The sequence below is a fragment of the Dreissena polymorpha genome, chromosome 1 (genome assembly GCF_020536995.1).
Source record: "Dreissena polymorpha isolate Duluth1 chromosome 1, UMN_Dpol_1.0, whole genome shotgun sequence".
Taxonomy (NCBI): Eukaryota; Metazoa; Mollusca; class Bivalvia; order Myida; family Dreissenidae; genus Dreissena; species Dreissena polymorpha.
The window spans coordinates 206,957,796-206,971,273 of record NC_068355.1 but is presented as its reverse complement, the minus strand read 5'-3'; the positions used below and the strand labels follow the sequence as shown (position 1 = coordinate 206,971,273).

Genomic DNA, 13,478 nt, shown 5'->3' with positions numbered 1-13,478 from the left:
CAGGTGTGTAGTCAGTAGAAGCTGGTGGGATGCCAGCAGCTGTGTTATTACTTCCAGGTGGTCGAAGGCCAGCAAGTGTGTTGTAAGTACAAGGTGATGGAAGGCAAGCATGTTTGTTGTAAGTACCAGTTGGTGGAAGGCCATTAGGTGTGTTGTAAGTACCAAGTGATGGAAGGCAAGCAGGTGTGTTGTAAGTACAAGGTGGTGGGAGGCCAGCAGCTGTGTTGCTACTACCAGTTTGTGGAAGGCAAGCAGGTGTTTTGTTAGTATCAGGTGTGGAAGGCCTTCAGGTGTGTTGTAAGTACCAAGTGGTGGGAGGCTAGCAGGTGTGTTGTTACTACCAGGTGATGAAGGCCAATATGTGTGTTGTTACTACCAGGTGAAGGCAAGCACATGTGTTGTAAGTACAAGGTGGTGGGAGGCCAGCAGCTGTGTTGCTACTACCAGTTTGTGGAAGGCAAGCAGGTGTTTTGTTAGTATCAGGTGTGGAAGGCCTTCAGGTGTGTTGTAAGTACCAATTGGTGGGAGGCCACAGGTGTGTTGTTACTACCAGGTGATGAAGGCCAATATGTGTGTTGTTACTACCAGGTGGTGGGAGGCAAGCAGCTGTGTTGTTACTAGCAGGTGGTGGAAGGCCAGCAATCGATTCCTTCCTGTAAATAAAGGGCAACTTGCTACACTACAGTTTTTTTTACCTGCTGGTGCAGCTGATGTGTCTGTTTGTTATCTTGTTTGATTTATGATCGCATTTACATGTATCACAAAACATATATATATAATGATGAGCATTATTTCAAATAAATTACGGGTCATCTTGTTGATAACATCGTGGCTCCGAGACGACGCACAGCTAGTCAACCTTAACTTGCAGTTGTATATTTGGGACAAATATGACATTAATATAATTTCAAGACCAAATGTCTGTTTTAAAGACATTTCCTGAAATTAAATAAATTCTGAGCCATAGAAATCGCTGGTACATGAGTATTTTATTTAATAAACAGCGATATTAATAAGAGATATAAAACATTTTATACTAGACTTTTTTTTAAATCTGATTCAATATTTCAAAACCTGGTTTAGCGTTTACTAACTAATATGTAATATATACACGTATAAGTAAATATTTAATGTGTTTTAACGTTATATTGTGTGTTTATATTGTGTTTGACAGTCCCATGGATATCTTGGGCAAGTCCAACCGGATGTCCTATGCGGCCGCCTGGGGCTCTATAACCTTCCTGACGATGGAAATGATATTTGAGAAAACAGTAATTGTGGACCTGCATGGTCCAACATACGTTACAAGTAGGTTCACTAACTAACTGGTACACATACGTTTTCAGCACAACAGAACAAACTATAATACAACGTGCCATCAAAGCCCTAAAACATATCGTATTTTAGAATTGCGATAGATTCAGACGGAGTTTGAGTTATACAACGATTTCGTTAAGTGGATTTTATTTAATGTTAATGGTATATAACGAAAGTTTCGTTGCTTTGTATTAAGAATGTACCATAAAGTTTTATTGTATCGTGTTTGATTTGTTTGAGTAACAGGGGCGGTATGGGCGTACTTCTTCATTTGTTGTTAAAGTTTAGAACATGATCCTGGCCATGGTAATGATAGCGGTGTTTAGGTGTATGAGTGCTGTTGGACGGCGTACACTATACTATTCACTTCTTGTTTGTAGTCTGGAACAAGATCCTGTCAATTATGATAATAGGGATTGACTACTATCCCATGTTTGCTGCTCTCGCATTGGAATCTTTGGTCAGCCTTGTGGTTGCCGCTGCATACGTATTTATGCTGTTCATTGTCAACCTGTACAAGATCTTTGAATGCGATCTCATACCGGTAAGGTTTGGATTGGTTATTAATTGACAGTTTATAATTATGACAAACTGTGTGATCTGAATATGGTAATTTGAAGTATATGATTTCTTTGCTTGAAAACAACACAGAGAGAGACAACAGAATGTGAACCTCAACGTAATAAATAGGCGGTATATTTTGAGACTAAACTGTAGAAACAGGCACTAACAACTAAGAGTTACGCATAAAGCTTCAATAAATGAAAATGATAACAAAAGTAACGTGTAAAATGTATTGTCGCATCTGTTAAAGGTTTGAATGCATATGTCAAGTCAACTTCAATGTACACGCGTTTTATATTGTTTCTAGTCATATTATATTGTGTTTCTTATTCCAGTACACCTGTGTAACTTTATTGTTTCAGATAGCGCGTCTAATTCTGATTGCTCGAGATCTACCAAATCTCGTCTGCTTAGGCTACCTCTGTGTCAGCATTCCGATGCGTATAATTCAAGGGCTGCGTACAAAGACAGTTAGCTTCTATACGTCATCAGAGATGGTGGCCCTTCTTAACACGAAAGATCTAGATTTGACCCCTGAGGCGGAACATGTCCGAGATCTCTTTCGCCCACCAAGACCTCCACCGTAAATAAGTGATTCATTTCTTGTGGATTGTCTTGCATTTTCTTGAGACCTAATTTTCGTATAATAAAACGTTGCATTACATACCTTTCTGCAAAAACTTTATTAAAGTGTGTTACGCACGAGTTTTTTGTTCAAAATTATTATTGACCTAATTGTAATTTAAGTTCAAGGACGTGATAGAATGGCCATTTAAAGATACATGCGGCCGTTTGAAAAACATTGTCAAGTTAATTTTTGTGAAGGTTTGAAATTTTGCTTAAGCACGTTTGCTCAAAGAAACAAGGGCATCGAATGATGGTCATTCGACACTAGTACCTTTACTATTACTTCATGTGGTAAGATACTAATGTTCCATAAACTGTTTTAACAAACAGTATTTTACATTGCTATCATATACAGATCACCTCCGGGCAACTTACAAGAGAAGATAAAAGAGATCGCAAAGGGAGTGATTGACGTTGTCATCTACCATAACAAACACAGTAAGAACATTACGATTGCAAACACGCAAACGTTTATATGGTGTCTTACTGAACTGACCGTTAATAAGAATATTAGTGTGATATATAATAGTGCACATTGTTTTTATTTAATAATATGTGTTGAATTCATATTTTATATGAATGCTAAAAAGGTGATGATTGTGTTAGTATATCAGAAGCATTTTAACATAGACTGAATTATAATATGTCTAAAATACAAATTAATACTTGTATATGCAGGATCAAATGTTTGTTTTCCTTTTATTATTGTTTAACTTGAGTTGCAATGCTATGGAGGTTACAATTTATTTTCACTTATATTTATCATGAATATTGATGGGCCAAGTGTGAGGTTGAGCGCTCTAAAACCGGGCTGAATCCCCAATTCTTTACATGGACCGTTCCAAGGTGGTGACCTTAGCTGTATTCTATGTCTGTATATTGTTTCGTTTTGTGCTGTTTCATACTGTTTTGACAATGGTCACTTGCCTTAAATAAAGGAACGAATAATTGTATGTAATGACAATGCAATACTGCCCCAGCAGCTGGAGTTTTACTTCTTGATATTGGTATATTATTGTTGTAAAACACGTTTTATACCTAATAAGCCATTTTGCGTCATAAAGACTTAGATATATCTCTGAAGACATCGAATTAAACAAAATATAAACATACCATGCATAATCTTGTGTTCAATAGTGCAGAGAATAATTAAAATATAAAATGTAAACAAAACGTTTCATCGAAGATTAAATGCTATTGATTAATAGAATACAAATTTCATTTAGTTAGACATTTGAAACTATACCTTTGTTTTGTTTCAGAGTACCGCTACTCCTCGCGAATTCTGACAGTGACAGTGATGGGTCTAATTTTGTTGTATTATGTACGTATTTAATTGCGTTTGTTTCTGCTCTTCCATTTCTTTCGTGTATGTTGTGTCAATTTGATATTACCAACACCAACGTTTTTGTATTACTTCTTTTTCACTCTAATTGTTTAATGCTGCAGATGATTGTTCTACTATTAAATATGATGACGTATGTCTCTTATAACTGCAGATTACGTTGCTGGTGTTGCCATAGCACACATCATGCTTGTTTTCATACGGCAACTCTTATCATTACATAAATGCCTTTACTTCGGATGATACAACGTGTATTGATCCATTCATACGTAATGCCAATGAGTTTTGTTAACATTTTAGGTTGCCGTGGAATTATTCGTTGAGTTCCTGCCTTTGTTCTATATGATAGACAAAGGTTTTGAATCAACGACTGACATTATCAATAGCAATGGCACCACAAGCGAAGAGCAGTCGATCACCGAAGTATTCGTGTTTTTACAAGAACTGGTCCAGAACTCGCGTTGTAAGTCCATTGTCATCGGTGTCGAAATGTTTTCAATGCGTTTTTTATGTATCTATATAATATGTTATGAAATACAATACGTTTATTATTATTCGTATTCAATGTTATTAAATGCCGGTTATGTCGGTCTCATTTTCAGTCTGCTATATCGTGTCCTTGACCTTTACCATAGTGGCGGGAATACTTTCAATTCTCCACATGCTTGCGTCATACAGGTGCGATTGTTCGTCATGTTGTCGTGTATGTGATCGTGTATTCAAATTAATTTCACCTTGAATCACTATTGACCTCAGGACATGCCCCATTGTTTATCCGAATGTTCTTTCCATCGTAAACATTTAACGGATTTTGAATGTCGTAGATAAAAAACGTTTTTATTGATTCAAATCTTGTAAGTGTACACCATTAAATTATATATTTTTATTATTCCATTATTAAACAATCTATTAGCACTGTAAGGTTCAATTCCTGATGACGTACCTGATGTTTAAATTTATTTAGATTGCATTTTCAGGACCAACCTGTTAGCCCTGTATAAAGGCGATAACACACATATCCCGCACCGATCGACTATGGAAAACAAGTCACTGCTGGTACCGACAGCTACGATCTTTTTGAACAACCAAATATTTAGCGGATACATGCAACTTACATACAACCAATGTTTATAAATAATTTACATAAAGTATATGTATCCTTGTATAAAACTATACGAATAAAGAGTACGACAGCTTTATTTTGTTCAAATTTGGCTGCATTTCGACCATCAAGTAATGACAATATTCTAATGTTAGGACATCGTATCCCTATAAATTATAGATTTTAACTTGTCAAATCATGTAACGAAATCGGTTTTGGAAAAATGTTTCATAAGTTATATGGCTTGACCACTGGTTGAAATGTTGAATGTACTCCGTAATCGGATCATTTGCATAGATCAAAATGTGTCGCTGCTTGCAAGAGTTGAAATTATAATAATGAGCATATTTAGTTTTTATGCCCCCGGATCGATAGATCGGGGGATATATTGTTTTTGGCCTGCCTGTCTGTCATTCTGTCCCAAAACTTTAAGATTACAGTAAAGTTTTGCAATAACTTTTGAAATATTGAACATAGCAACTTGATATTTGGCATGCATGTGTATCTCATGGAGCTGCACATTTTGAGTGATGAAAGGTCAAGGTCATCCTTCAAGGTCAAAGGTCGAAAATTTAAAACTTTAATATAGTAAAGTTTTGCAATAACTTTTGAAATATTGAATATAGCAACTTGATATTTGGCATGCATGTGTATCTCATGGAGCTGCACATTTTGAGTGGTAAAAGGTCAAGGTAAATGTCATTCTTCAAGGTAAAAGGTAAAAAAAATAGGGGGCATTGTGTTTCTGACAAACACATCTCTTTTTTCTATATAAAATTAATATATATGTACAGAGGACTTAATCTATGTAATGTTTAATAGGTAATTACCTGATACTTGTTATGCCCCCTTTCCAAGAAAAGGGGGTATATAGTTTTCGCACTGTCCGTCAGTCTGTCAGTCTGTCTGTCAGTCTGTTTGTCAGTCTGTCTGCCAGTCTGTCAGTGTGTCACACTTTTTGTGTCCGCTCTCTAATTCAAATAGTTTTCATCCGATCCTTACCAACATTGGTCAAAAGTTGTATCTAGACAATATCTAGGTCAAGTTCGAATATGGGTCATGCCGGGTCAAAAAATAGGTCACGGGGTCACCTAGTGCATTTCAAGGATTTAGCATGGTGTCCTCTCTCTAATTGAAGTAGTTTTCATCTGATCTTTACCAACCTTGGTCAGAAGTTGTATCAAGACAATATCTAGGTAAAGTTCGAATATGGGTCATGCCGGGTAAAAAACAAGGTCACGGGGTCACTTAGTGCATTTCAAGGACTAAGCATGGTGTCCGCTTTCTAGTTTAATATTGAACCCAGCAACTTCATATTTGGCATGCATGAGTATCTCGTGAAGCTGCACATTTTGAGTGGTGAAAGGTCAAGGTCATCCTTCAAAGTCAAAGGTCAAGTATACGGCTTCAAAGCGGCGCAATAGAGGGCATCGATAAACACATCTCTTGTCAATCAACAATTTAACCCACACAACGAAATTATATTTCAAAGACATTTACTGAGTAAACTTTCGAATTGTGAATCCGTTCATTTTTTCTGTTCCATACAACAGTCCATCCCAATTAGTTAAAGCTATAATCTATGCAGTTCATTAAAAAAAAAATTCGGAATAACTTGCCCATATTTTGACGATCGCAGAACCTGTTACAAGTATACTTCTTGGTTGTTTAACTTACATTGATTAATTAACTTAATTGCAAATAAGGAAGAATCTATGAAAATGTCTGATTTCCAAGCAGATATTTGCGCATAAATTGTATTTCGGGGATAAGACGTAAACGCTTATTGTTGTTTTGTTGACAGGTTGGAAGCATGCGGTTTGCCGGCTACCAGGTCGCCTACATTGCTTGGGGTAGGTGCCATATTAATACGTCTGCGCACGTGAAGAGAAGGCACATGCAGTTTATTTTAAATTGAATGTGCATGTATTTGCATGACTCGTTTGTATGTTTATGAAGATTTTGGTACAATATCAGTTATAAGCAAAATTAGTGCACTTTCTTGAAAACCATGATGTGTCGATAATAACATTTAAAGTAAACAACGTGTATATAAAACACTTGAAATGACAAAGGCATATGCCCTTTTACAAAATCGATGTTTTATAGTTTCAGATGTCTGTGTTCCAATTTCTGTTTCCTTTTAATCTGTATTGCAGGGTTTATGTTACATTTATTCTGTTTCTTCATGGCCTCTATTGCCTTGTGCGTGTTGATAATGCTATTGATGCGAGGAATCAGTGGATGGCTTCTAGAGATTTTGGAAACCATGTGGTACGAATTTGTTAATATCTTAAGACAGCAATTGAACCGATATTTTATTTTTTCAGATATACACATCAGTGTATTATCGTTTGCCGTCATAATTATTATAATTGTGTGATCACGCGTTGTTGTTTTTTCGGATACTACCGGGGCTTAACTTAGCACGACCTTTTCTCCTTAAAGGGGCCGTCCAACAGATTTCACGTTTTGGTAAATTGAAAAAATAAATGTTTCAGATTCGCAATTTTTCTTTTAAGTTATGATATTTTTGAGGAAATAGGAATACTGACCATCTGCCATGCTCTTAAATATCTATTATATGCATCTTTTGATGATTTGAAAACCTGAAAATTATAATGCGTCGTGCGACGCGAAACGATTGAATAATTTGGAAAGTTCTGTTTAATTTTGGCATACTACGACGATTGCTTATATAGATTCAACATACATCCGCTCTTAGCACGAGCATGGATGGTCGAATGGTATAGGCTGGAGACTTTTTACTCTAGGACTCCAGAGGACAGTCGTTCGCGCCCTGTTGACGATTACTTTTTTTACTTTTTTTTAATTGTATTCTTGAGTTTTTTTACTGGAGATTTTTAGTTCAAATGTTTAAATTTATCAATATAAAGCATTTAATGACAAGCTTTAATACATACCACAATCTGTTGGACGGCACCTTTAAAGTTCCATTTAGTTTCGTTTTACCAATATTTTTGGAGTATATTAGATAAAATGTATTTGGGCTCTGTCAATAATATGTTGGGTTGTTATTTCAGGCCGGCATTGATGATTACTACGATTCTTGTGATTGTGCAGAATTTGCTCTCAACGTTTTTCTTCCTGCAAGGAAGGGGTCTCTATTTGGCAATAGACAATAGGTTAATATGGCTTTGACTTTAACCCATTAATGCCAAGTGGACTCTCCCATCCTTCTTAGTTGGATCAATTTATTTTCAAAATTAGGGATGTCTAGTTTATTTATTTCTATATTTAGAATATTTCTTACAGAAATTCCTTTAAGCAAACAGCGCAGACCCTGATGAGACGCCGCATCATGCGGCGTCCCTTCATGGTCTACGCTGTTTGCCAAGGCCTTCTTTCTAGACGCTAGGCATAAATGGGTTAAACTAATGACTGCGATGAAGAACAACGGAATATAGCAATCATGCATTATAGAAATGGTTCATTATAATTTATCGTACCGTATATTTGGGTATGTTTGTGCGTCTGATAACAGTCTTAAAAGTAGTAAAAATATTATCATTTAGAGGCTGCTGAACACTTGTACCGTTCGCAAAAAAGTGTAGGTTGTTATCCATAACATGTCATCGGTTTTACCTGGTCTATTTTCATATAGTGCATTGTGATTCAGAAGCGTTTTGTTCATTTTATTATTATTCAATTAACGTTAATGAAAATGTAATATCAGACCCTTCATATTGTCATGGTCGTCTAGTTTCCTGTTACAACAATAGGATAATTGTGTTATAATTCTCATAATCAAAGTATTGTTTGATTTAAAAATAACACCCCACCCACAATCCCGTTATGGTAGTAGATTTGAAACCATGCAGACGAGTAATCGCTTTGCATACCTTTATTTTACATATGTATGTAACATGCATTTGCAAACTTTTCCTCCTTCAGATTTACCAAAAGAACATACATTTAATTTCAGACGCGGACTGTTCAGCTTTTCGTTCTTCATGTTCTTCTACAACATCTTCATCGGGTTCCTTTCATGCCTTCTCCGGATCATCAAGTCTGTCGTTATAGGCGCCGTGTTTTTGCCGCGTCTCGACAACAGCGCCCTCCCTAGGAGGTTTCAGATGATGGATCCAGGTCTGATCGTGTTAAACCTTTGCATGCTGGGAAATTTGTCGTTTGCTAAAATGTTCTCTGCTGAATTTCTAAAATATGTATTTTCTTCAATTTTATTTCAAATAATACAATCAAAATAGCAAACAGTTTGAATCCTGATAAGACGCCACGTTTTGTGGCGTCTCATCTGGATCCAAACTGTTTGCAAAGGCCTTCAAAATACGGTTCCAGCACTGAAAGAGTTAAACCTACATTGGGTTATCATAAGAAGTAATATTGCTGGTGGAAATCGCCTTGTGCTGTATGATGCTGAGTTCCAAAATGTGGTCAACAAGATGGTATTTAACTGATACTTCACGAAACGTGTGATTCTGTTGCTCTGTTTTTATTAAACCGACAGTAATTAAATGGCGATTAAATCGAATGTATATCCTCTTCATTTACTTTTTATGCCCCCAAGGAAGGGCATATAGTGATCGGATTGTCCGTCCGTGTGTCCGTCTGTCCGTCGCACTATGCGTTTAGGTTTCGAAAACTGATCATAACTTCTTTGTCGCTTCAGATAGCAATTTCATAGTTGGCATGCATGTGTATATGGACAAGGCCTTTCCATACGCACACAAATTTTGACTCTTGTGACCTTGACCTTGAAGTTAGGGTCCGCGTTTAGGTTTCGAAATCTGCGTTTAGGTTTCGAAAAAGGCTCATCAAGCGTTTATAGGGGGCATAAGTCATCCTATGGTGACAGCTCTTGTTTAATTTAAATTGCGAAGCAATGATGTTTATGTGCGTTTTATGTATAATTCTGGTTTAGTTTTGAGATAATGTTAGTCATCAAACCAGTTAAAAAAATACACAATATTTTATATTGACCGATATAATACTTAACTCGTTTATGCTAATTATTGTGTTGCAGGTATGGTATTGTATTGTACAGGCGATTGGTCTCACGCATTAAATAAAAGACTACACACGATTAACCTTGACACTCTTATGATTTTGTCTGCATTTGAGTGTTTCCTATATTCTCTTCTTGATCGTTATAAATAATATTGTGAGTAAAATTAAAAGAATTATCAAAATTGTCTTTGTATATGTGTTTTGCCTCAGCAATATAATCCAACCGGAATTAATTGAAATCCTAATCGGAATTGATTTGTTCTTTCAATATTTAAGGATTCGCTGCTTATGTTGGGTTTTTGCACGTAGAATGCTCCCATACCCATCCCGTTGTGCTTATGTTCGTACGGATATTGATGGCGGGAAAGAAGAAAAGAGATGAGTCCATTATTGACCCAGAGAAATCAGGTTTTGTTTTTTATTCAGCATTTGCTTCATCAGGGTATCAGGGTGCAGAATCAACGGGGTTTTCAGGGGCTTACACACGGGCTGGACAGAATGTGAATACACCGTTAAGAACTTTATTTTTGCAAATATCTGAAGTTATTGAAATGCATTTGCAAATATCTTTATTGCATACAAGACAGTTTATCTTGAAGTTTGTGCCGATATCTTACGGTATAAGAATAAATCCTTCAATACGTCTGAAATTGGTGACAAAATTTCACGTTGCAGTACGCATAACCGTATACATGAATGCAGTTAAAATAGATTTTTTAACAAGAACACATGCTTATTAAATAATGTACTTCTGATGTTTTTTCACATTGCCATAAGCAGCATAAAAATCTGTTTTATGCACCAGTTGCAATTCGTAAGGAAAAATTGTTTGACCAGTGTGTTTACATCCAATAACGTTTAATTGGGAACTCCACAAAGTCCACGTGATTCTGCACCCTGTTCATAACAGGTGTATATTGATAAATACAAGACAAAGTTGAACCATTGATGGTTGCTGTTGTACTACACATAGTGCACCAAATCTTTCGATAAACAATATTTTGAAACAGTTAAATATTCAACGTTATGCAATGACTGCATTATGTTTATATGTATAGAGTTATTTATAATGTTACGTCGATGTTTTTTATTATTATGTTATATTTAAGAGAGTGAGAAATAACATTTTTTTCATTCTGTAATATCTATTTTCGATTCCATTGTAGACGTTACCAAAGAGAAGGCACTGGCATTTGTTCGAGCCAGAATCCGATGGCAAACTGCGTATTCAATTTTGAAAAATCCGGCATTAAGGGCGCTGAGAAAATCACAAATAGACCGTGCGAAGGAAATGCTAGAGCGCCTGTCACAGTTGTACCATCTAGACAAAAACCAAACATGCGAACTGATGAGTCAAATAACAAAAGCCGGAATAGATTTAAAAGACGTAAATGATGCAGTCGAGTCAGAACAATCTTGTCAGAAATTACCATTTACACAAAACTGGTACAAAGCGTTAAAGATACACAGCTTCATGCAGAAAATAACAAGGGAAAGGGAGTTAGGACTAGGAATTTTCGCTAACCAGCATCAGAGAGAAGACCGAAACGAACAAGTGGACTTTACTGAGAACAATGAAGGTACACTGATTGTGCAAACACCCTCGACTAGATGGAAATTAGCGAAGTTTTTAGCTGTTGACCTTCAAACCAAAGGACAGGGCAGTTCGATCCAGATGTCTGATATACAATCGAATGTTTAACGTGCTTTGTGTAATAAGCATGATTAACAGATAATACATTCAGTATTGTATTGTAATTGTAATGTAAATAACACATTTCAAGTTACATTTTATGTTATGTTTTGTATTTATATTAATAAATGTGTTTCATTTATCTTAAACGTAATCTATTTATTTAATGTCAAAATAATATAACATGTTACATTGTAATATATAACAATGGTTTATTTGCTAGTGATGTGCCCATGCGAATCGATTTTATTTCCATGCCAGATTCTGTATTAACAGTATAATTTTTCAGTAGTTTTACGAATTTGTCTATATGTTAAAATATTGAAATACTAATTTGCTATAAATGTTGTTTATGTACATATCGCGTTTGTGTATGTTTTCTTCATACTTGTATTTAATTCATCTTTTGCGACTATTCCATGCCATTTGCAGTATACAGCGTAGGTGACAGATTTAATATTTCTCCATTTTGCCATGTCGATGAATTTGTTTTAACAACGTTGTTTAAACCGCGGTCTCATTTCAAGCCTTAGAGTGCTAAATTAAGTCTAATTATGAGTTGTCGTTTCTTCGACTGTCTTTAATGTAATTTAAACAGAGATAAAAAAAATCAGTTCTTGGTCAAAATATTTATCCAGTTCACAACAAGCATATTTGCACATTTAACTTATTTACAGTATAACACACTTGTCATCCCCTTTTTATAACACTATATGTAAAATATTTGTGTTGCCAGTTGATTACAGGTAGATTAAACTTTATTAAATCATCAAGTCTGAAGGTAACACACTTTTCGTATCATTAGCATTCTTTGCTACGTTATGAGCAAACAAACTCAGTCACAAAATAAATTCGTATTGAGGAAAAATACAAGTATAACAGGAAAATATCACAAATATAGTTTTTAGAGTAAATTGGTTGATTATTCACAAGGAATATTCAACAGTTATGGAGCAATGCCTTTACAAATACATAAATTACATGATCATAACTGTATGTATATTGTCAATTTACACTTCATATAAGAAATTAAAGAAAAGGCAAAAGAGAGCGGACAATATTCACATGCATGTAACAACTCCATGATCTGTTGAGCTTGACACAAACTTCCAGTTCCAGTTCCAAATGGCACAAAAACAACGTCCTGTCATAAATTTCAAATATGTTGGTAGTTGTTATCATAAGAGAAGACCTTTCTACGGTGATTGCTACATCCTGTAATTTTTGCATAGAAATTAGCAAATTGCATGTGGATGACGACACAGTCCATACATAGTTAAGAAAACAGCTGCAGTAATCGTGTGATGGACATGTCACCGTGCAAACTACAACGAGAATGCTAAACAATATTTTATATTATAACGATGTGGTTATTTTTAATCGTTTATAGATTGTTTTGCGTTCGTTGAATAGTGGTTAAACGAAATGGATATGATAAGACGTATATTGTTTGTATATAAAATATGTGTATATGAATAATGTGTAAAAACTATTATTTGAGAAACATGGTACATAATTATTGACGGTGGCTGAATTATCTTCAGAGTCTTTCAATCCATGTCTCTTCACTTATTCTACAAAATGCCAAAGTGCTGATCTGGAGCGAAGTTGGAGTCTCCAGTTATCATCATGCTGTACACAATTTTCAAATGCAAACCATAAACAATGTTAACATTATGAAATGGATTTGATTTCTTACTGCATAATGTGCATTAATTCAATTAATATAATTTTCGATTATTTTGGAGTGTGCGTATTAACTATTTACTTAATATCATAATGTAATAATTCGAAGGAAAATAATTAATTTACATGATGTAGTATAATGGAACACGCGATCA

The 13,478-nt window shown here is 35.4% G+C and overlaps 1 protein-coding gene across 4 annotated transcripts in view; it reads left to right on the top strand.

Annotated features, from left to right (window-relative positions):
• The window catches only part of LOC127864766 (stimulated by retinoic acid gene 6 protein-like), a 31,669-nt gene extending 19,675 nt beyond the window's left edge, over positions 1-11,994 (top strand). For 3 of the 4 annotated variants that reach the window (XM_052404632.1, XM_052404629.1, XM_052404631.1), the window contains 14 exons: positions 1,175-1,308; positions 1,698-1,861; positions 2,244-2,464; positions 2,864-2,946; positions 3,771-3,832; positions 4,154-4,316; positions 4,456-4,531; positions 4,831-4,909; positions 6,760-6,808; positions 7,115-7,229; positions 8,000-8,101; positions 8,902-9,065; positions 10,221-10,352; positions 11,111-11,994. In XM_052404632.1, the coding sequence (XP_052260592.1) occupies positions 1,175-1,308; positions 1,698-1,861; positions 2,244-2,464; positions 2,864-2,946; positions 3,771-3,832; positions 4,154-4,316; positions 4,456-4,531; positions 4,831-4,909; positions 6,760-6,808; positions 7,115-7,229; positions 8,000-8,101; positions 8,902-9,065; positions 10,221-10,352; positions 11,111-11,646 (2,080 nt within the window). In that variant the 3' untranslated portion in view covers positions 11,647-11,994. The remainder of the gene's footprint in view (positions 1-1,174; positions 1,309-1,697; positions 1,862-2,243; positions 2,465-2,863; positions 2,947-3,770; positions 3,833-4,153; positions 4,317-4,455; positions 4,532-4,830; positions 4,910-6,759; positions 6,809-7,114; positions 7,230-7,999; positions 8,102-8,901; positions 9,066-10,220; positions 10,353-11,110) is intronic. The other variant, XM_052404630.1, reaches the window with a different exon arrangement.
• The last annotated feature ends 1,484 nt before the right edge of the window (positions 11,995-13,478 follow it).